The sequence below is a fragment of the Hydra vulgaris genome, chromosome 15, assembly GCF_038396675.1.
Source record: "Hydra vulgaris chromosome 15, alternate assembly HydraT2T_AEP".
NCBI lineage: Eukaryota > Metazoa > Cnidaria > Hydrozoa > Anthoathecata > Hydridae > Hydra > Hydra vulgaris.
In genome coordinates, this window is record NC_088934.1 from 7,340,001 (window position 1) to 7,361,773 (window position 21,773).

The following is a 21,773-nucleotide window of genomic DNA, read 5'->3' on the forward strand; positions in this document are numbered from 1 at the left end:
AACTGGTATCTTCCTACGATCTGCAATTGAAGTGGTATTCTGGATTTTTCATCGAGTGAATGTTCTTCTACAGCCACGCTTCCTCTTCTTCTGTGTGACTCTGTGAAATTTTTCTGTGAAATTTTTAGTCCAAGTCTTCTTGTTCTTTGTTACTGTGGTATGACTTTTCTTGTGAGACATCATATAATATTGTTACGACTTTACGGATAGCTGAGCGTAAATATCCGTTTAATAAAGTCGTTTAATTAATAAAATACTTTAACTGTATAGTAATCCAATTATAGTTCGATAATCCAGTCAATGTTGATAACAGTTCGATAATCCAGTCCGTATCCTAACGATAATGCTACAACTACTTATACTTCGTACACTTACAGCGTCTTTAGTTCGCTACAGTAGTTCCTTATTAGCTCAGTTACACGCAGAGTACTTCATAGAACTATTCACATTATCAACACTGAGCTCTGACAGCAGCTCGCTTATATAATTATTTAGAGCTTCCAGAATGTTCTACTAAGTTCTATAATCTTCTACAGTCTGTTACAGTCGTCTATATCACCGTGGTAACACAATGACGTCATCACATAACAATTCCAAGTATTTGCCGGCACACGGCCGTTTCGTTGCCATGGTAACGTGTGGCGTTATATTTATAAATTCATAACAAAATAATGAAATAAATAGAATTAAGCTGAGAATTAAGCTTAAGATTAAAACATCGGTCAAAAATGAATGTATAAAAATGGTAAATCAAATTTTTATTTTGGGGGTGACCTTTTTTTGTTGCAGAAAGCTATTTGGGCCTTTTTTCATGATTTTAGGTAAAAGTTCATCGATTTATGATACAGGAAACATTTTATTTGAAAAAAAATTAAAAAGTCATATCCCTAATGTACACACCCTGCATGTTTTGCCTATTTAAATCAGTCAATGTACACTCACTGCATGTTGCTCAACAACCAACAATCACAATGTTTGACAAAATAACTCTATCGGAGACTTTAGAATACAGCTTAAAAGAAAAAACATTTTACGGTAATAAAAAAAATTTTACTTTACAAAAACAAATTGCTCTATAAAAAGCAATGTTTGATCAGAAAGAAAAGCGGGCTGTGAAATATTTTAAATCGAAAATGTTACCGATTTCTTTTATATCAAATTATTTTAAACTTGATTGAAATCTAAAGAACAAAAAATTAAACTTGTCTTATACAAAATGACAAAATCTACTGTAAATATAAATCATTGTTAAAAATTTTCTTTATGAGGTAAAAAACCGAATTGCAAAAAATATTATCCTTAAAAATTCCCTTGCTCTTCATTTGAATATTTTGACTGACTGCACAAATATCTTAACCTCTTGAATCACATGGTTTGAGAAAGAATGTATCAGTTGACTTTTCTTGGCAAATTTACAAGAGTTAAAGTCCCCAGCCAGCTTTTCTTTTAGACAAACAAAGTCTCGATTTTTTAAACGGAATTAGTTGTCTGTATCTTTAGAAAAGACTTTATCAATTATAAGCTTGTGATTAATTTTCTTACCAGCATTCTATAGCTCTAACCTTCTTTTTATAGTTTGAACAATTGGTTTGCAGTCACTAAATGAACCAAGTATTGACCTTTTTTTTTATACGCGTATAAATCCCATGTTTTTATACGTGTATAAAATATGCGTATACGGAACGTGGTATTTTAAAAACTCAACGTGGTATTTTTAAAAGTGTTTATTTAAATTATTATTTACATATTTGACTCATTATTTACTTAACTAGTTAAGTTGTCAATTGAAAGCAATTATTTATATAGCTATATAGGTAATTGCTCCCAATTGACAACTTATATATTATATATGTTAAATATAGTATATATGTTATAGGATATCATAATATTGAATTCATAAAATAAAAAAAATCTGTATGTTAAATTACTGCTTTAGGTATCACTTAAAGATTCGTTTAAATAAGAAAAGTTAAACTAAAACTTAACTAAAAGTTATAAACTAATCTTAATCGATCGGGGTTAAATATTAAAAGTGTAGTTTGCAACAGTAAAATCCAACTAAACATATATAAACTTTCGGTGCTGTTGTGCAGAAAAATCTGCTTGAATTTTTATTCTTTATTTTTTTTTTTTTTTTTTTCAGTTTATCAATAAAACAAAGGTAAGATTATTAATAAAACAGAGGTGAGTGAAAATTTTTTTTAATTATAAATTTCGGGTACATTAAATATTTTTTGATTGCAAACCGATGTTGAAGCAAGTGAGCACGGAAAAAAAAAGCTTTTTTACTCAACGCAAAAGGAATAAAAGAAAAGAAATATATAATTCAACGATATTTAGTTTTTGGTTTTATCAAAAACGATCTATTGAGAGTTTGTTTTTAATAACTTCACTTCAGTGTCATTTACACGATATTAGGAATAGTCAATAAAACTTTTAATAATTTTTTTAGGAAATCAGGCTCATCCCAACTTTCGCACATATAAGTTTTCTTTTTGATTTATGACTAAATCATTTTTTTTTTAAATTGATGGTGTTTTTGCATTTAATAATTACAATTTTTATTGCTATTAAAATAAGTTAAACAAAATATCCACAAAATACAACATTAAACTAGTATTGTTTCGCTCCACTAAATTGCTGTTCAGTAAACAGTAAACTTGTGTAAACTTCAAACTTATTTTATTAGGATTTTAAATTTGTTTATTTTTAATATAACACCACAATTAGAAATGAATGTAAAAAGCTGGGTCATTCAAAAAAATCCTAATTGTATACTTACCTGACTGGGAAGTTAAGTCGGATCATGAAGCGGCTTCTTCCAGAGTGAGGCTTATTCATTGCACTTCGACTAGGCTGACCTCTGCGATTACCGCTAACGTCGGTAACTCGACAGTATAATTTCTGGTAGCGGAAGCCTGCGTTCGCGCTCGCTTCCAATTCGAACTAACAAAACGTTCTGGACTCCAAATTTCTTTCGATGTCTCGCAACCCGATTTTGATTGTTCCAAGTAGCTATTAACTTAGTTCATAAGAAAAAAACTTTGCTTTACGATTCATTTCTAACTTAACCGCACCAGGTAGAAAGACCTAGGTCCGGCCATGTTCAAACCTTATTCTAGCCGAAACTTAGTTGAAGAGTGGTCAAAAGTAAGTCATACATCTAAGATATATATAGTATTAGATTTATATCTTTTAGTATAATTAGTTTACTTTGAGTGTATGCCTTGAAAATTAAGCAAGTTTAAACAATAATCCTATAAAAAAATATGTTGCTTTAAAAAAACAGGAAAGTATTTTATGATATCAAATCACCAAATGAAATATTGATCGTGACCAAATTCCATAACAAACAGACTATAAGAAGTATTCTGAAAAAACCTAAAATCAATAAAAAATTTTAAATAATTATACATAACTATCAATTATGGTACCAAAAAATACACAGGAGCTTAGTAATAACAGAGTGTTCCAATAATGCTACCCTTTATTAATAAACTTTTGTTAAACAGAGAGGAGACAGACTGTGTATCAAAGGCACTGTGTTAAAAAAAGGTTACAATAAATTATTATAATCATAACTTAAGTTATTGTTTTTAATGACAATGACAAAAAAATATATATTAGCACAAAGTAGCCATAGCACAATTAACCTTTAAAAAAAAGCTTTTTAATGTTACCACTAAACAAAATTATTTTTACCTCAATAGTTTAGAATTCCAATTTCTTCACTACTGTTGAATAATGATTAACACAGTAAATTTTATATCATACAAATTTACTAAATTAAAACCATGTTTCAACAGTAAGCAAACTAATAAAGCAATGGCAACTAAAAAAAAGAAAGAAAAAAAAGAATACAATTATGCTTGAACTTCAAAAAATATATAGAAAATTATTTCATTTTAGGATAATTATAATCAGTTATATGAAAATTTAAAATATGCTTCATGTAAGGCATCATGTTGCATGCTTCTCAGTTTACTTTGGTTTTTTCTATGGAAGCAAGACACTGCTCTTCAATTTTAACATATGCACCAGCAGTATATTGCAGAAATAGTTTCTTGCCATAAATTATCGAACAGAAGTTTTGTCTTACTGAAAGTCCATAATTGTAAAACTGAGATAATTTAACATGATTTCTAACCAATGTTGGGGGTTCAGAGTTGCGTGTGAATAAACCGTAGTGATCCAAGTTAGCTGACATACTCAGTATAACTTCTAAATGACCTTTTGAGGTAAATAACTTCTCTGGAAGCAAGTGGAGCAACATCTCCAACGAATACAACTTTAACTTCACTAACTATGATTTGCAAATAAAACATTATGTTATGTAAGCAAAGTTGATTGCTATGTAATTGCTTTCTAAAATTTACTGCTTCAAGTGGACCAGAGATATACAGTTGGTAATGTTGGGGGAATATCTTGATCTGGCCTAAGATTACCTACATAATGAAAAACTTGAGCACATATTTTAAAACATGATGGCCTATGATTCATAGGTTAAACCGCATTATCAGTAATATAAAGCAAAATAAGTTATATATAATGGTATATGTAAATCTTGCGGAAATAGTGAAAATAGAAGCAAAAGTACCTTCCCATTATGGCAAAATAAAAAACGTGTTTCATCAAGAAATTTTTTAGAACAACAATTGTGACAGATCTGGTTCATTTCTCCTAAATAATTATAATCTAGAATAGTATCACTTCTTGCAACACAATGCATTCTTTCTTGTCTAGCAGCATTTCATTCATTTTGAGAATGATTAATCTTATCTCGCCTAAGCCTATCTCTTTCATTTATATGATAATTACATTCAATTGGCCTAACCATGATGTTCTAATTTAGGTATAAATTAATTTGTTGCCAAGCAGCATTTCTTACATTTTGACGACAATTAATTTCAGCTTGACTAGTTCTAATCATTTCACTAAAGTATCAATTATTTTCAAGTTGATAGCGTTTCTTCTAATAACTTATTTAAGCCTAATATAATCCATTTCAATTTCACTATTATCAATAAACATATTAACAATAGTATTACTACTGTAGTAACAAATAAACACAAAAAAATCTTAAGAACTATGATATTTTTTATAAAATTATTTACTGCTATTTTAAGTGAACATAAGAATAAAATAAACAACTTTGATATATTGCCATTATTTAAAAAAAAAAATAGAAAAGAATAGAAAAGTCTAAAAAATGGTAAAAACATATCTAAAAATAAATAATTAATAATGTTCAAGTAAAAATCAACAAAAACCTGCAATCCTAACAACAAAAATATAATTTGATAATAAAAACAAAAACGCAATGTTGAATCTTACTTTGTTTCTTATCTATAAACCAATTTTATTCAAATTTTTAAAACTATTTGAAAAAACTATTTTAAAGAGCAAAAACAAAAAAATCAAAATGCCCTAGGTAAAGCAATATATATTAAAAACAAAAAAAATCAAACACAATTACTTTAGAATATATATGATATATAAACCTCTACAATTTAACTAATTAGTTTTACCACTGGTTAACCATTGAGGCCAAAATTAATAAACAAAAATTTAAATATTTTTTTGTTTAGAAAAACAATTTTTAAAATAAAAACCTATAACAATTTATTTTAAGATTTATTTAAATTCATATCTTTTTATAAAATTATATAGATATATAAGTATATATAACTTAAAAAATAGTACAACAACAAAAAAAAACTGTTTATGAGAGGAACTTAAATTTATCTAATATATAAAACAACATTTATTAGCATCAATTATTTTTAATGTAACAAAGAATGCAGACTACAATGCACACCATTGTTAATAAAAATGAGGCAATATCAGTCAGTATATTTTTATCTAAAGTAATAAAAAAGATGGAACCATTTAAGAACAAATTTAAAAATTTTAAATAAGTATACATTCAGGTACCTTAAAAAGAAGCAAAACACAACATTCTTTTGACAACTTTCAGCAGAATTTTTATTTACTTTGACTATTCCTTATTATTTTTTCTAAGAGAAAATATACAGAAAATATATAGATTTAGAGAAATATAAAATATACTGAAATATACGCAAATTTATGTATATTAACTTACATGTCCACAAATAACAATCTTATTTTATTCAACTTTTCATGATAAATACTTAAATAAAATTCCGTCTTGAAATAAAACTGAATAGTGAGCTTTGTCAAATCAGAACTAGTTTGACTGTTTAAAAATGTTTACTTTTATTAATAAAAAATAACAATAAAGCAAGCTGAAGTAACTAAAAAGCAATTTAACTCTTTCCAATTTCTCTAAAAAATAAAACAAAACCTGCTTAAAATATTTTAAAAAGACTCGTGACAAAACTAAACCAAAAAGAAAGCACTAATAAAAAAACTACTATACCAGTCATTTTAGTTCTAACTTCTAAAAAAAGAAAACAGACAAACAAAAATTAGAAAAATAAAACAATCAACAATTAGCAAATGATTATTTTAACTTTTATTGTAAAATTAAACAATGAAAAATGATGCTATTGGCTAAGATCAGCTCCATTTATATATAACTTATACCATTATACCATTATATATAACTTATTTTGCTTTATATTACTGATAATGCGGTTTAACCTATGAATCATAGGCCATCATGTTTTAAAATATGTGCTCAAGTTTTTCATTATGTAGGTAATCTTAGGCCAGATCAAGATATTCCCCCAACATTACCAACTGTATATCTCTGGTCCACTTGAAGCAGTAAATTTTAGAAAGCAATTACATAGCAATCAACTTTGCTTACATAACATAATGTTTTATTTGCAAATCATAGTTAGTGAAGTTAAAGTTGTATTCGTTGGAGATGTTGCTCCACTTGCTTCCAGAGAAGTTATTTACCTCAAAAGGTCATTTAGAAGTTATACTGAGTATGTCAGCTAACTTGGATCACTACGGTTTATTCACACGCAACTCTGAACCCCCAACATTGGTTAGAAATCATGTTAAATTATCTCAGTTTTACAATTATGGACTTTCAGTAAGACAAAACTTCTGTTCGATAATTTATGGCAAGAAACTATTTCTGCAATATACTGCTGGTGCATATGTTAAAATTGAAGAGCAGTGTCTTGCTTCCATAGAAAAAACCAAAGTAAACTGAGAAGCATGCAACATGATGCCTTACATGAAGCATATTTTAAATTTTCATATAACTGATTATAATTATCCTAAAATGAAATAATTTTCTATATATTTTTTGAAGTTCAAGCATAATTGTATTCTTTTTTTTCTTTCTTTTTTTTAGTTGCCATTGCTTTATTAGTTTGCTTACTGTTGAAACATGGTTTTAATTTAGTAAATTTGTATGATATAAAATTTACTGTGTTAATCATTATTCAACAGTAGTGAAGAAATTGGAATTCTAAACTATTGAGGTAAAAATAATTTTGTTTAGTGGTAACATTAAAAAGCTTTTTTTTAAAGGTTAATTGTGCTATGGCTACTTTGTGCTAATATATATTTTTTTGTCATTGTCATTAAAAACAATAACTTAAGTTATGATTATAATAATTTATTGTAACCTTTTTTTAACACAGTGCCTTTGATACACAGTCTGTCTCCTCTCTGTTTAACAAAAGTTTATTAATAAAGGGTAGCATTATTGGAACACTCTGTTATTACTAAGCTCCTGTGTATTTTTTGGTACCATAATTGATAGTTATGTATAATTATTTAAAATTTTTTATTGATTTTAGGTTTTTTCAGAATACTTCTTATAGTCTGTTTGTTATGGAATTTGGTCACGATCAATATTTCATTTGGTGATTTGATATCATAAAATACTTTCCTGTTTTTTTAAAGCAACATATTTTTTTATAGGATTATTGTTTAAACTTGCTTAATTTTCAAGGCATACACTCAAAGTAAACTAATTATACTAAAAGATATAAATCTAATACTATATATATCTTAGATGTATGACTTACTTTTGACCACTCTTCAACTAAGTTTCGGCTAGAATAAGGTTTGAACATGGCCGGACCTAGGTCTTTCTACCTGGTGCGGTTAAGTTAGAAATGAATCGTAAAGCAAAGTTTTTTTCTTATGAACTAAGTTAATAGCTACTTGGAACAATCAAAATCGGGTTGCGAGACATCGAAAGAAATTTGGAGTCCAGAACGTTTTGTTAGTTCGAATTGGAAGCGAGCGCGAACGCAGGCTTCCGCTACCAGAAATTATACTGTCGAGTTACCGACGTTAGCGGTAATCGCAGAGGTCAGCCTAGTCGAAGTGCAATGAATAAGCCTCACTCTGGAAGAAGCCGCTTCATGATGGTATTGTGTTTATATTTCAGTAGTCCGCCAGCTAATTGCCTTGTGGACTACTTGACAAGAATTACATAGAAATATTTACAATGTTTTTTCTATGCTTTTCAAGTCGAGAAACGGAGCGCATCAAGAATAAGCGAGTTTAGAAAAGTAAGAAAAAAGTAAAAAGAAAAGGCGAAAATTTAAAATAAAAAAATAAAAAGTTTGGGTCTTTCAAAAAGTATAAGGTTTGTTTGATTTAATTCAAAAATTGGTTTAATTTATTTTCTAGGTTTATGTTACCGTTTATATCTCTTATTTCCTTAGTTTCGTTTAAAAAGGAGTTTAATTGGTTGTTTTCTTTAGCAATGTCGTGTTCGATCTGAAGTATTTTTTTAATTTTAGATATGTATGCTCTTAGGAGGCTTATTCTCGCGCTCATACTTCTCTCATGATAAGCTCTCATTCTTATAGAATAGACATAATAAAAAAGCTCGTCAAGCAATAAATTACCAATATAAAATTTTGGCGCGTTTTCAACAAAACCGAAAAGATAAAATTTAAAAGTGTTTTTAAAAGGTTTACTGCTAGGATAAATCTTATTTAGCAAATATATTGTGTATTTAATTAAAGGTTGTACTTTTTCGCAGCTATATATCATGTGAGATAGAGTTTCTCTATCTTTCATACACTGGGGACAAAGGTCATCAGGTGCATGACCTCTGCGTTTAAAGATGGAGTTAGTGGGTAGCGCAAAGTGAATGGCTTTATATTTTATTTCGTTTGCTTTGTTGTTATTATTTCTTTTGAAAATGTTTTGAAAGAGGAGGGACCATTCCTTTGAGGAGGTGCCCGTCATGCTCTTTTCAAAAACAGAGTTCCACCTAGTAAACAGGGTCGTTACACCCAAACTGTATTTCTTTTTCATAAGAAAATCGTAAATGGATTTTGATGTGAGGTCGGTAATCAAAACCGGTTTTAGGGGGTGTATAAAGTTTCTTAGGGTGAAATTTGATTTGTTGTGGTCATAAGATTGACCTTCCTTTTTAATTTTTGTTTTCCAAACACGTGGAATGGAGTTTTTAATTTTTTTAAATGTTGCATGTTTAAGACCGGTTAATTGGTGATCCAAGAAACCGGGTACAAAAACCTTTGCAAGATCAGATATTTTGGATATTTGGTTCAAGGTAGTTTCTTTTTTAGGTTTTAGAGTCTGGTGGTTTTTGTCCCTAATAAAATTGTTATAAAAAATAGGCTGGTTGAGGATTTCCTCAATAGACATATTTTTTATGTCGCTCTCGCCGTTAAAAATGTGACTCCAGTTTTTAATTAGTTGCTGGTAGAACACAGGGAGAGTATCAATTGCACTACTTGAGTGGGTTGTGATAAAAATATTTTCTCCTTGATTAGTTTTTCTATAACTATTGAAAATATGCGTCGCCGCGTCTTTCCATGCGCCTGTTTGGGTGTGATTAAATATTTTTGCGACCCAAGTCAGCTGGATGGCTTTTAGTTTTTCGCCTATATCTATAATGTTTAAACCTCCTTGGCTAATAGGGAGTTTAGAAACTTTTTGGTTTGTTTTAATTGAGCTGTTGCTCCAGAGAAAATTTTCAACAATTTTTTCGATGAATTTGATAATTCTATCGTTAGGTATTGGCAACGTAAAAGCTAAGTGCCAAAGGTTACTTAAGAGTATTTGATTAATTACTATTCTTTTTCCTTTAAAGGATAAGTTAAACATTTGCCAGCGTTTAATTTTCTTTTGAATAGTGGCAATGCTTTCGTTCCATTGCTTAATGTTAACTAGACAATCTCTATTGGAAAAGTAAATACCCAAGCTTTTAAGGGTGTTTTCTTCCCAGTTAAAGTTTAGAAAATTTTCTTTGTTTTTTGTTTTATTATTTCCAAGCCACAAGCCTTGGCATTTGGCTACATTTAATTTAGCTCCTGTGGCTCGCTCGTTGAGTTCTAAGGCCCTACCGAGTTCTTTTATCGACTCATCTCCTGTTAAATAGAAGTTTGTGTCGTCAGCGTATTGCTGGATTTTAGTTTCTTTTTGGTTTACTGTTATTCCTTTTATGTTTTTGTTTGCTCTTATGTAACCTGAGAAAATTTCGGCTTGTATGATATATAGAATCATCGAAAGAGGACAACCTTGCCTTACTCCTCTGTGAATTTCAATTTTTTCAGATAAAAATCCGTTTATTTTTATTTGCGCGCTTATGTCGTAATATATCGTCTTAATAAAATTTATAAATACGGTATTAAAACCAAAAAAAGATAAAGTGTCATAAAGATAGTTTCTATCAACTCTATCAAATGCCTTGACCTGGTCAATGGATATAATAGACGCATCAAGTTGGTTTTTGTTGGATATTCTTATAATATCTCTGGTGTAGGATAAATTGTAATATATGGTTCTACGCGGGACGCATGCCGTTTGATTTTCGTTTATAATCAGAGGTAGAACATTTTTTAGTCTATTTGCAATTATCTTAGTTATGATTTTATAGTCTGTATTCAAAAGGGAGATAGGACGCCAATTGTTGATGTCAGTCTTATCTCCTTTTTTAAACAAACATATGATTATTGCCTTTTTTTGACTTTCGCACATTTCACCGCTGCTAAAAGTTTCGTTTATAGCTGCGGCCAGCAATTCCCCAAACAAATAAATATTTTGCTTGTAGAATTCGATGGTGAGGCCGTCGCTTCCGGGTGATTTGTTATTTTGCATCGTTTTCAGCGCGTTTTTAATTTCTATAGTTGTTATTGGCATTTCTAATTCTTTACTTAAAGTTTTGGGTACTTTTTGAATAGGGGATGTTTTAGAAAAAAGAAAGTTTTGACTTTTTTCGTCGCATTTTTCGCTTGCGTAGAGTTCTTTATAATAATTTTCGAACTCTTTGAGGATTTCATCCTTTTCTGATTTAATGTTGTTGTTCTTATCCTTTATTTTTGTTGTTACTTGTTTTGCTGGTTTTAGCTTTTCTAATTGAAAAAACGAGCGACTGCATTTTTCGCCTTCAAGTCGCCATTTAATTTTTGCTCTTATTTGCGCGCCATACGCTCTATTTGTTTCAAAAATTTTAAGTTTGTTTTTGATGTCAGCGCTCAAAATCTGCATGCGCGGGTTCAGGTGCGCTTTTTTAACTGCGTTTTTAAATTTTTTTTTAAGTTTATATTCTTCAATCCTGTTATTTTTTGCCTGTTGTTTACAAAATTTTTTTGCGTGTTCTTTAAGTTCACTTTTAAGGTTTTCCCACGTTTCTTTTTTAGATTCTACGTTTTCGGATGTTTTATTGCTAATAATTGCTTCAATTTGATTTAAATAGTTTTTATTTTTTAAGTGTTTATTATTAAAGATCCACAGGCTTTTACCCATTTCTATTTTGTCAAGGGTAATGGAGGCAACGCACGCGTTATAGTGGTCAGAATGCGCCATCGGTTCGTGTTTTATCTCTACATTTTGTCTTGTTTTTTTACTTAAATAGATTCTATCGAGTCGAGAATAAGAAATATTGTTTGTGGCTTTATAAGTGAATTCTTGTTTATATGGATTAAATAGACGCCACGTGTCCTCTACTTCGAGTTTATTAATTAATTTTTTAAGTTTCTCAGTTGAGGAGCATTTTTTCCTGTAAATTTGTGGGTGCCTATCAAGTTCGCTTAAAACCATATTAAAATCTCCCGCCAAGACTACTAAAACGTTTTCTAAATTTATATGTTTAATTTTGTTTTCGATTAATTCAAATAATTTTTTTCTGTGTTTAGAAAACTCATGTCCCGAGGGAGCGTATACGTTTAGCAAAAGAATTTTTTGTTTGTTTAATTTTGTTAATACGTAATTAAAAATTCCATTTTCGTCGTCGAACTTTTCGTATGGTTTTAGCACGCGTTTGCATATTATGGCTGTGCCACCAGTGCGGGTCTTCCCCGCAGAGGTGAAAACGCTGCCTTTCCAGTTTTTAGATAACTCATCGTTTTGTAACTTATTTAAATGAGTGTCTTGTAATAAATAAAAATCGTAATTTAGTTTTTTAAAATTATTTAAAACTGTATCTCGTTTTTGCTTATTTATAAGGCCAGCAACGTTGACTGAGAAAATGCTTATTATATCCATTTATCAGCGTCATGGCATTTTCCATCCCTACGTAGGCGTTCCGTAATTAAGAATTTGCAAATAAGCGCATTCTTATTTGGAACGCCAACTTCAGGTGGTTTAGAGTTAATTAATTTCGTGTTGAAATATTCGTTTGATAGTAAATTTGTTTTAAAAAAACCGTTAATAAAAATTAAGGAAAAAATAAAAAATAAGAAAAACTTAGCCATTTTCCAGCGTGTTTCTTTCTTTGCTCGTACCCATTCTTTTTTTTCGATCATTTTTGTGTGGAGTTGGTGGTGGTGCACTGCGTTTTTTTTGCCACGTGTTTTCTTCCTCCATTTTTTCTCGACCTTTTTCGTTCGCTTCTTCCGCTCGCTTGCTTTCTTCGGCGTCTTTCGAGTGATTTTCCTCTTCTTCTTCTGCTTCTCTGTTCGTCGGTTTTTCGAAGTAGAAATCTTTTCTTCTTGTTTCGAGTGTCTGTCGTTCTTCTTCTTTGGACTTTTCGTGTTGAGTAACGTTCTTCTGTTTTGTTGCTTGTTTGTTTCCTTCTTCTTTATTAGTTTGTTCTTTTTCGTTTTCAAATAAGAAGTTTATCTTCTCTTTGGTAACGGTTGGTTGATTTATGTTTTCTTCGTTTGTTATATTAGATGGATTTTTTTCGAGTTTTGAGTTGTTTGTATCTGGTTCGCATATTGGTTGTTGATGGATAAGTAAGGATAAATCTTCGTTATTTGCATCTCGAGGTTGTCTTCTTTCTGCGTTATTGTTTGTTTCCTGGCCGTTATGCCTAGTTCTTATTTTATACCCTACGATGTTTAGGGAGGTTGGAATTGGTTTCGGCATGTCTTCCATGACAGCAACCAGGATACCGGAGTAGTAGGGTGTGCCTTTTCCTGGCGTTGTCCTCATAACCGGTTTAGTGTAGACATGCCTACCGTATCCCATGTCTTCAAAAAAGCTTCCGATCTTAAATTGTTTTGCCTCAATCGGAAGGCCAAACACTGATACGTGTGTTTGGTTTAATCGTTTTTCTTCTAGTTTTGGCCTTCGATTTATATTTGATATTTTGAAGGTATGTTGGTAATTGTTGATATACAAACCATTTTCTAATAATTTCAATCTAGCATCGTTGGTTTTCATCACGATTTCGATAGCTGTGTTTCGTCTCAAAAATTGCACACCTTCAAGTACTTCGTCCAAGTCTTCTTTTTCTAATGCTTTTAAGAAGTCGTTCAATGTAAATTGTTCTTCTATTTCGCATATAAGCGTTTTTGGTAGAACTCGTTTTTTTAATTCTGATTTTGCTGCTTCAGCGTAGTTTCTTGGATGTTTTTTAATTTTTTGTTCATATTCGCATTCATTATCCGATGGTTCGTCGCTACTGTAATGAATTTCCACTTGTTCACTTAATTCACCAGAGGAAGCTTTCGCCATTTTGTCGAGGAGAATCGATGATATTTTTTCGATTTGTTGAGAATCATCATTATTAGTTTTGAAAAAAACTGTTTCTTGTTGCTTTATAAATTTCGCCATTTAAAAATGTAGCCAATTACGAACTAAACATTTACCAAATACTGATAATACTTACTGACTAGAGAAACCGCTTCATGATCCGACTTAACTTCCCAGTCAGGTAAGTATACAATTAGGATTTTTTTGAATGACCCAGCTTTTTACATTCATTTCTAATTGTGGTGTTATATTAAAAATAAACAAATTTAAAATCCTAATAAAATAAGTTTGAAGTTTACACAAGTTTACTGTTTACTGAACAGCAATTTAGTGGAGCGAAACAATACTAGTTTAATGTTGTATTTTGTGGATATTTTGTTTAACTTATTTTAATAGCAATAAAAATTGTAATTATTAAATGCAAAAACACCATCAATTTAAAAAAAAAATGATTTAGTCATAAATCAAAAAGAAAACTTATATGTGCGAAAGTTGGGATGAGCCTGATTTCCTAAAAAAATTATTAAAAGTTTTATTGACTATTCCTAATATCGTGTAAATGACACTGAAGTGAAGTTATTAAAAACAAACTCTCAATTGATCGTTTTTGTTACAACCACAAACTAAATTTCGTTGAATTATATATTTCTTTTCTGTTATTCCTTTTGCGTTGAGTAAAAAAGCTTTTTTTTCCGTGCTCACTTGCTTCAACATCGGTTTGCAATCAAAAAATATTTAATGTACCCGTAAATGATAATTAAAAAAAATTTTCACTCACCTCTGTTTTATTAATAATCTTACCTTTGTTTTATTGATAAACTGAAAAAAAAAAAAAAAAAATACAGAATAAAAATTCAAGCAGATTTTTCTGCACAACAGCACCGAAAGTTTATATATGTTTAGTTGGATTTTACTGTTGCAAACTACACTTTTAATATTTAACCCCGATCGATTAAGATTAGTTTATAACTTTTAGTTAAGTTTTAGTTTAACTTTTCTTATTTAAACGAATCTTTAAGTGATACCTAAAGCAGTAATTTAACATACAGATTTTTTTTATTTTATGAATTCAATATTATGATATCCTATAACATATATACTATATTTAACATATATAATATATAAGTTGTCAATTGGGAGCAATTACCTATATAGCTATATAAATAATTGCTTTCAATTGACAACTTAACTAGTTAAGTAAATAATGAGTCAAATATGTAAATAATAATTTAAATAAACACTTTTAAAAATACCACGTTGAGTTTTTAAAATACCACGTTCCGTATACGCATATTTTATACACGTATAAAAACATGGGATTTATACGCGTATAAAAAAAAAGGTCAATACTTGGTTCATTTAGTGACTGCAAACCAATTGTTCAAACTATAAAAAGAAGGTTAGAGCTATAGAATGCTGGTAAGAAAATTAATCACAAGCTTATAATTGATAAAGTCTTTTCTAAAGATACAGACAACTAATTCCGTTTAAAAAATCGAGACTTTGTTTGTCTAAAAGAAAAGCTGGCTGGGGACTTTAACTCTTGTAAATTTGCCAAGAAAAGTCAACTGATACATTCTTTCTCAAACCATGTGATTCAAGAGGTTAAGATATTTGTGCAGTCAGTCAAAATATTCAAATGAAGAGCAAGGGAATTTTTAAGGATAATATTTTTTGCAATTCGGTTTTTTACCTCATAAAGAAAATTTTTAACAATGATTTATATTTACAGTAGATTTTGTCATTTTGTATAAGACAAGTTTAATTTTTTGTTCTTTAGATTTCAATCAAGTTTAAAATAATTTGATATAAAAGAAATCGGTAACATTTTCGATTTAAAATATTTCACAGCCCGCTTTTCTTTCTGATCAAACATTGCTTTTTATAGAGCAATTTGTTTTTGTAAAGTAAAATTTTTTTTATTACCGTAAAATGTTTTTTCTTTTAAGCTGTATTGCGGTTAAAAAAACGTTTTGTACTTTTTTTTATTCTTAATCAGTTCTAAGGTTAATGACTCACATTCTTCACTACAATGGCTAAGATTTTCTGTTTTTTTTTAAATTGCAGTGTATTGTGAATAAAAATATATATTTTTTCAGCCAAACGATTATACTTATTCTATTGAATTTATGTTTAATAATGAATCTTATTTTATTGGTAATTTCAAAACAATATACTAAACTTAAGGAAAAAATTAAATTATAAGAAAATTGAAGTAAACTTGCTTGATGAGGAGATTAATTAGGCCGGTTTACGCCTGACAAAAATACGTAAAGCAATTGAATCAACTCAGATACTTGGTTGCTGTTGCTTGTGTTTATGTAGCTGTAGTTGTTTTAGATTTCAAGAAGTACGGCTTTTTTTTTTTTTACGTTATTTAAGTGCTCCCAGAAGTCCTTACGGTCTTATCACGGAGCACCGCGGAAGAGCATTTAACTAGGTTTCTGAGCCAGAGCTCTAACCACTTCGCCACGGCTGCTAAAAAAAACAGCAACTCAAAACTAAATTTTTTCCTTTTTTTTTCTGTAGTTGAAGATGTAGTTACAAAACGCTCTCTTAGGTTTTGGGATTTGTTTTGTACTCAGCCAAAGTTAAACTTATACGTAGTCATTAATGTGTGGCCATGTTGTGTGCATTGTCCATCTTGAAAGGAGTCTGTACTACTTTTATGCCTTTTGGCCCATAATCACGCCAAGCCGATCGTGTTTAGATTTTTACATCAACGTATTGTTAGTGTCTTACGGATTACCAGCCAAAAAATCTAAACCCGATCAGCTTGGCGTCATAGTTTTCTGGTAAATCTGGTATCTGGTAAAAATATTTTTTTGGCCAAAAATTAAAAAAAAAAATCAAAAAACAAGAAAAATTATTGTAATTTTATATATTTAAGCCAAATAATAAAAAATAGTTTTTATATTATACATTTTTGGTAGTTTTTTGATGATAGAATTGCTTAAATCATCTACCAAATAAAATTCACTATTTAATAAAAATATTAATCTATAGTGGCTTGTTTCATTATTAAATATTGTGCAACATATAAAATTGAAACAACGTTTATCAATTATAAATGATAATGGGATATCATTTATATTTAGTTCATCTTCATCTTCTTGGAACACCTCTACAAATAAACAAAATGGGTGAAATAAAAACTTTGCAGTAGAATCATTAGAGCAGATTTTACACAATTCATTCAACTTGATATTTAAATATGTTACTTTCTCTGCGTTTTTAATTAAGATAAACTCATTAATGTTTGGACAAATCGTTTTGTTACAGGTTGAACAATTAAACTGAATTGTCTGAAAATGTATTAAAAAACGAATAAACGCATTGCATTCTGTATCAAGAGTACTGAAAGTTAAAGAATCATTTGGTTTTAGTCTCATAACAAGAAGAATCCATATAGTTTTTACTCTATCCCATTCACAAGTTTCAATGAGAGAAAGTATATCGAGTATGTGATTATATATTTTGATATCTTTTTTATTCTCTTCTAATACACTTATGATATTTTGTGACAATAAAGATGAGCACCAAATAGCCAACAAAAAATAATCAATTGTGCAAGTGTTCTGAATGATAATACTTCGGTATAATTGACACAGCAAAAAATAATCTGTATCCATTTTAAAATCATCTTTATTTAACAAAATACAGCCGCCCCATTTTGGTAAATGCTTTGAAAAAGATCTAAAGTTTGTTTCATTAATTATTTTTGCAGATTTCTTATTCAATAGTAAAATACTTAATTCAGAATCAATTATATTCAATTCTACGTTAGATTTAGCTTTCGATTGTATTAAACTCGTTGATATATCTCGTTTCATAGTTTCATTTATCTCTAATGTTTCTTTTTCAGATTCGCATTCTGATTCATTTTCACTTTATAAGAAAAACATAAGTCTTGAGCCTGGATTAGGAAGTTTTTCTAAATACTTTCCACAACACAAATAAAGTATAATGCTAGCAATGTGACTACAACAACCACAAGTTCTTAAACCAGAAAAACACCCGCATGCCCAAGACAATACTGATTCTGGACTATCGATATTTGGCAAGTATTTAATATATAACCTATACTTAGTCGCGTTTGAATGTCTTGACTGAATTTCAGCGGAAATCAATTTATAATTTTGAACTTGTTGAATATTTTTATCAATCAAAATAATATATATTCCATTTTTATTTAAATGTTCTGCTAGATAACTGTAACTTTGCTTTATTTGATAGCTACCAAATGTGATGTATTTTCGCATATCATCTATAGAAAACTTTGGGAAATCGTTTAAATCTAACGCGTCGATTGGTTCAAAATGCTTTTTACTTTTATTTTTTGTGTTCAAAATATATGATTCCAAATCATCTTTGAAATTAATTTTAATTTTCATTAGAATTGCAATATCTTTACCGTCTTTTTTATCGGATATATATTTTACATGAAAACAGTTAATCAAAGAGGCAGCTATTCTAACATCAGTCATTATATGAGGAAGCATTGTATTCCTTGTTTTTTCCAAAGATTTAAAAGATTGTTTAAATGTACCATTAACAGCCTCGATAACCCATTTGCATTTTGTAACAAACCTAGTATGGTTCGCTTGTAAACTAGTTAACTGACTTTTAGAACAAGTTGGCATCTTCGTAAACACTTTATATGTAGTTTTCAATTCATCAACGATATCTCTAAAACCTCTATCTAAAATGAATAAATCATTGGGCTCAACTAGTTCTCTTATATCGTTTTTGGTTTTTAAAATATTACTTAATATAGTTGCGTCATTCATAGTTGCAGCAAAAGGTCCATAAACATCAATAATAAAACCATTTGCAGTGCATACTACAAAAGGCTTAACTAAATGTCTTTTTTTTTGCCCACTGTACAGTTTTCGTTGTAAAGTATTATTAGAACTTTTTTCACAGAATAGATAAGTACCATCGGCTATAATTGCTAGCTGTTCTTCTTTTAAGTCAAACAAATCTTTGATCATGTCTGTGTTATTTAAGAGCCAATCTTTTCGTGATTGTGATTTTGCTCCTAAATTCTTTTCAACAAAATCAGCACTAAGTGAGGTTTTTATCTGATGGCAATACTTTTGAACCTTTGACCGACACGACAAACCAAAATAACACGCAATTGAATTTTGATCAAGACCAGTCTTTAACCAAAAGAGATAAACGGCAAGAGCTTGCTCTTTCGAACGTTTGAAAGAGTTTTTGATTGTTTTTAATTCACTTACCAAATATAAAAATTCATCTTTGGTAAAACCGGTATTTTGGAAACAAAACTCAGTTGTTACGTTATTTATTTCGCTAAATTTTGCAAATATAGATGCAGTTTTTGAATCTCTAGACCGAAAACTTTTAAATAAATCTTGTATCATTGTTTTATTTAAGTTTACGGAGTTTTTGAAAGATGAAATATTATTTAAATATTCATCTTTAAGCCACTTACTGTCTGTCAAATGAAACTTACAACACCTACTATCAATAGGTATAAATATATTTGTTTTAATAAAAACATCAATTATCCCTTCATTTGATATTTTACTAAATGGAGTCGAACCAGATTCAGATTTACAAATAAAACAGTAACCATGTGAATTTGAAATTCTATCGATTTCTATATTGATCTTTTTCTTTTCAATAGATTTATTGCAATAATCATTGTCATCGTTGTCATCGACATTCTCGAACTCTTCAGAACCCTTATCAGTACTCCTAGAATCGAAATGATCATAGTTTTCAAGAACAATATTAGGATTTGACTCATCATTAGAATTATCTTCAACAAGTGTATTGTTAGAAATGACATTTATATTTTTATCAAGAAAAAACCCGGCTTTGTTCAAAGATTTTAAGTGCTTGTAACACATTATCTGATCATGTATAAGATTTATTCGATCAAGTTTAAAATGATATGCAACTTTATCTATCATATTTTCATTTTTAATTTCAAAAACTTTTTTTGAGCCAATACTTTCACCTCTCTTTTTACAAACACAACAATATCTATTTCTAAGATTATTTAATACCATTTTGTAATATTATTATATAATTTTTTTAATTTTCAGTAGTTATAATAAAAATCTTTAAAGGATTTAATTCACATGAAATAAAAAATAAAAATTGCAAAACTTTTTATTAAGGAAATATAAAAATGAAATAAAAAAACCATTAGTGTTTTAAACTTTATTATTTAAGCTCAATTAAAATAGTTGCGGGGTAGTTAACTGTTGTTCTAATTCCTTTTATATCGTTTTAAAATGTGGAATTTAACCATACCATATCGATTCTATTAGCCACAAGTGCGTATTGAAAAGTTAAAAGTCTTTTTTTCAATTTTTTTGAAAATAAAAAATTGCCTTAAATTTTTATTTTCTTTGAGGGGGGAGGGTGGGTTAAAATTATTTTTAAGTTATAAAAAGTACTTTTCTAATATCCTTGAGCGTAATTATAAGTTTTAAAGGAGGAAAAAAAAAAAAATTGGGGGAGGGGCGAAGAGGGGGAAGGGGGCTCAAAATTATTTTCACGTTGTAAAAAATAGTTTTCTAACATCGTTAAGCTTAATTATGATTTTTAAACAAAAAAAAAAAAAAAAGGGCCAAAATTTCATGTAAGTTGGACATACTCCTTTTTTGTTTTTTGAAATAAGTTTGTCAATTGATGCCATCCACATATATAATGACATTAAGTACAACTGATACAAATGTTTGAATATATTTATTCTCATTATAAGTATTCGTAGTCTTAGTAACGGTTGGTAGATTTTAAAAAGGTTTGAATTGCTGCATAAGCTTTTTTGGAAAAACTTGTTTTTTATTCTTTTCAACTTTTAACTTCCTGTATTCCTATATATATGCAGAAGCAAAAGATTTGTTTGTTGAATCCAGCATTAATTATATCAGTAATACGAATAAAAATCAAATAATTACTAACAGCCTTCTATTAATTTAGTTTAAAGGTTAATATCAACTTAGTGAACTTTATGTATTATTTATCAACTTGATGAACTTTAAATAAATCTAATAGTTTTCATCACAATAAATTTGAAAGAATGGTAATAAAGACACATTCGAGTAGGGAAGACCGGGGCTAGTTGACTCGGTTTATACTCTATGAGCTCTGTAGCCTTAACAGCACATTTTTTTGAAGATATTAAAGTGTGGTCTTGAAGAGTATGAGTTTGGGTAATTTATAAAAGTTGCACTCATTTACAAAAAAAATTCTTGGGGCCTTCTCGCACCACGGGGGAAGTTGGCGCAGTATGAGTTTGGGTAATATATAAAAGTTGCACTCATTTACAAAAAAAATTATTGGGGCCTTCCCCCACCACGGGGGAAGTAGGCGCAAACTATATAAATGATTACCAATGTATTATTAAGTGCAAAACTTTCAGAAATTTTTTTACTTTTAATTTTGGAAACAATTTTATGCCAAAAATTCGATATTACTTTTAGCTGGTACCAAATATTAGTACGTATAGCAGCCAAAACAGCAACCCACTTTTTATCTGTGAAAAAAAAAAACTAAAAATATTTTTTTTAATTTTTTTGTAAGAATAAATTTTTTCAATACTGTTAAAAAAAAAAAAAATTAATTTTATAAAAAATATATTTTTCCATAGTAAATGCTGAGCCAACTTACCCCGTGAAAATTTTGCCAACTTACCCCACAAGTTTTTTTTCAGTAAACAACCTATAGATCTTGAAAAACGGCAACTTTGAAAAAAAGACTCACTAGAAATAGTAAACCAATGACTGGAACTTTAGCAATATTTTTTTTCTTTCACGACTAACTATTTTCTTTATAAAATAAAAAGGAAGTCATGTTCCAAAAATTACGCTCTCGTCCAAAAAACATATAAATCTTAATATCTCCCATGCGCATGCGCTAATCCTAACAATGCTATAGTG

General features: G+C 29.3%; 1 protein-coding gene, 1 non-coding gene and 1 pseudogene across 2 annotated transcripts; 1 reads left to right on the forward strand and 2 right to left on the reverse strand.

The window, feature by feature from the left end:
- Window positions 1-2,774: 2,774 nt before the first annotated feature.
- On the forward strand, window positions 2,775-2,939 carry LOC136092489 (U1 spliceosomal RNA). The gene has a single exon (XR_010644411.1). It is a non-coding gene; the product is annotated as a U1 spliceosomal RNA (small nuclear RNA).
- Window positions 2,940-8,187: 5,248 nt separating this feature from the next.
- On the reverse strand, window positions 8,188-8,363 carry LOC136092497 (U1 spliceosomal RNA; annotated as a pseudogene).
- Window positions 8,364-17,744: 9,381 nt separating this feature from the next.
- On the reverse strand, window positions 17,745-19,895 carry LOC136091722 (uncharacterized). The gene has a single exon (XM_065819429.1). The coding sequence runs from the start codon at window positions 19,893-19,895 to the stop codon at window positions 17,745-17,747; it is 2,151 nt and encodes a 716-aa protein (XP_065675501.1).
- Between the last annotated feature and the right edge of the window lie 1,878 nt (window positions 19,896-21,773).

What these genes read in the sequence shown, in the direction of transcription:
- LOC136091722 (XM_065819429.1), bottom strand. Translation starts at nt 19,895, where the DNA reads ATGGTATTAAATAATCTTAGAAATAGATATTGTTGTGTTTGTAAAAAG.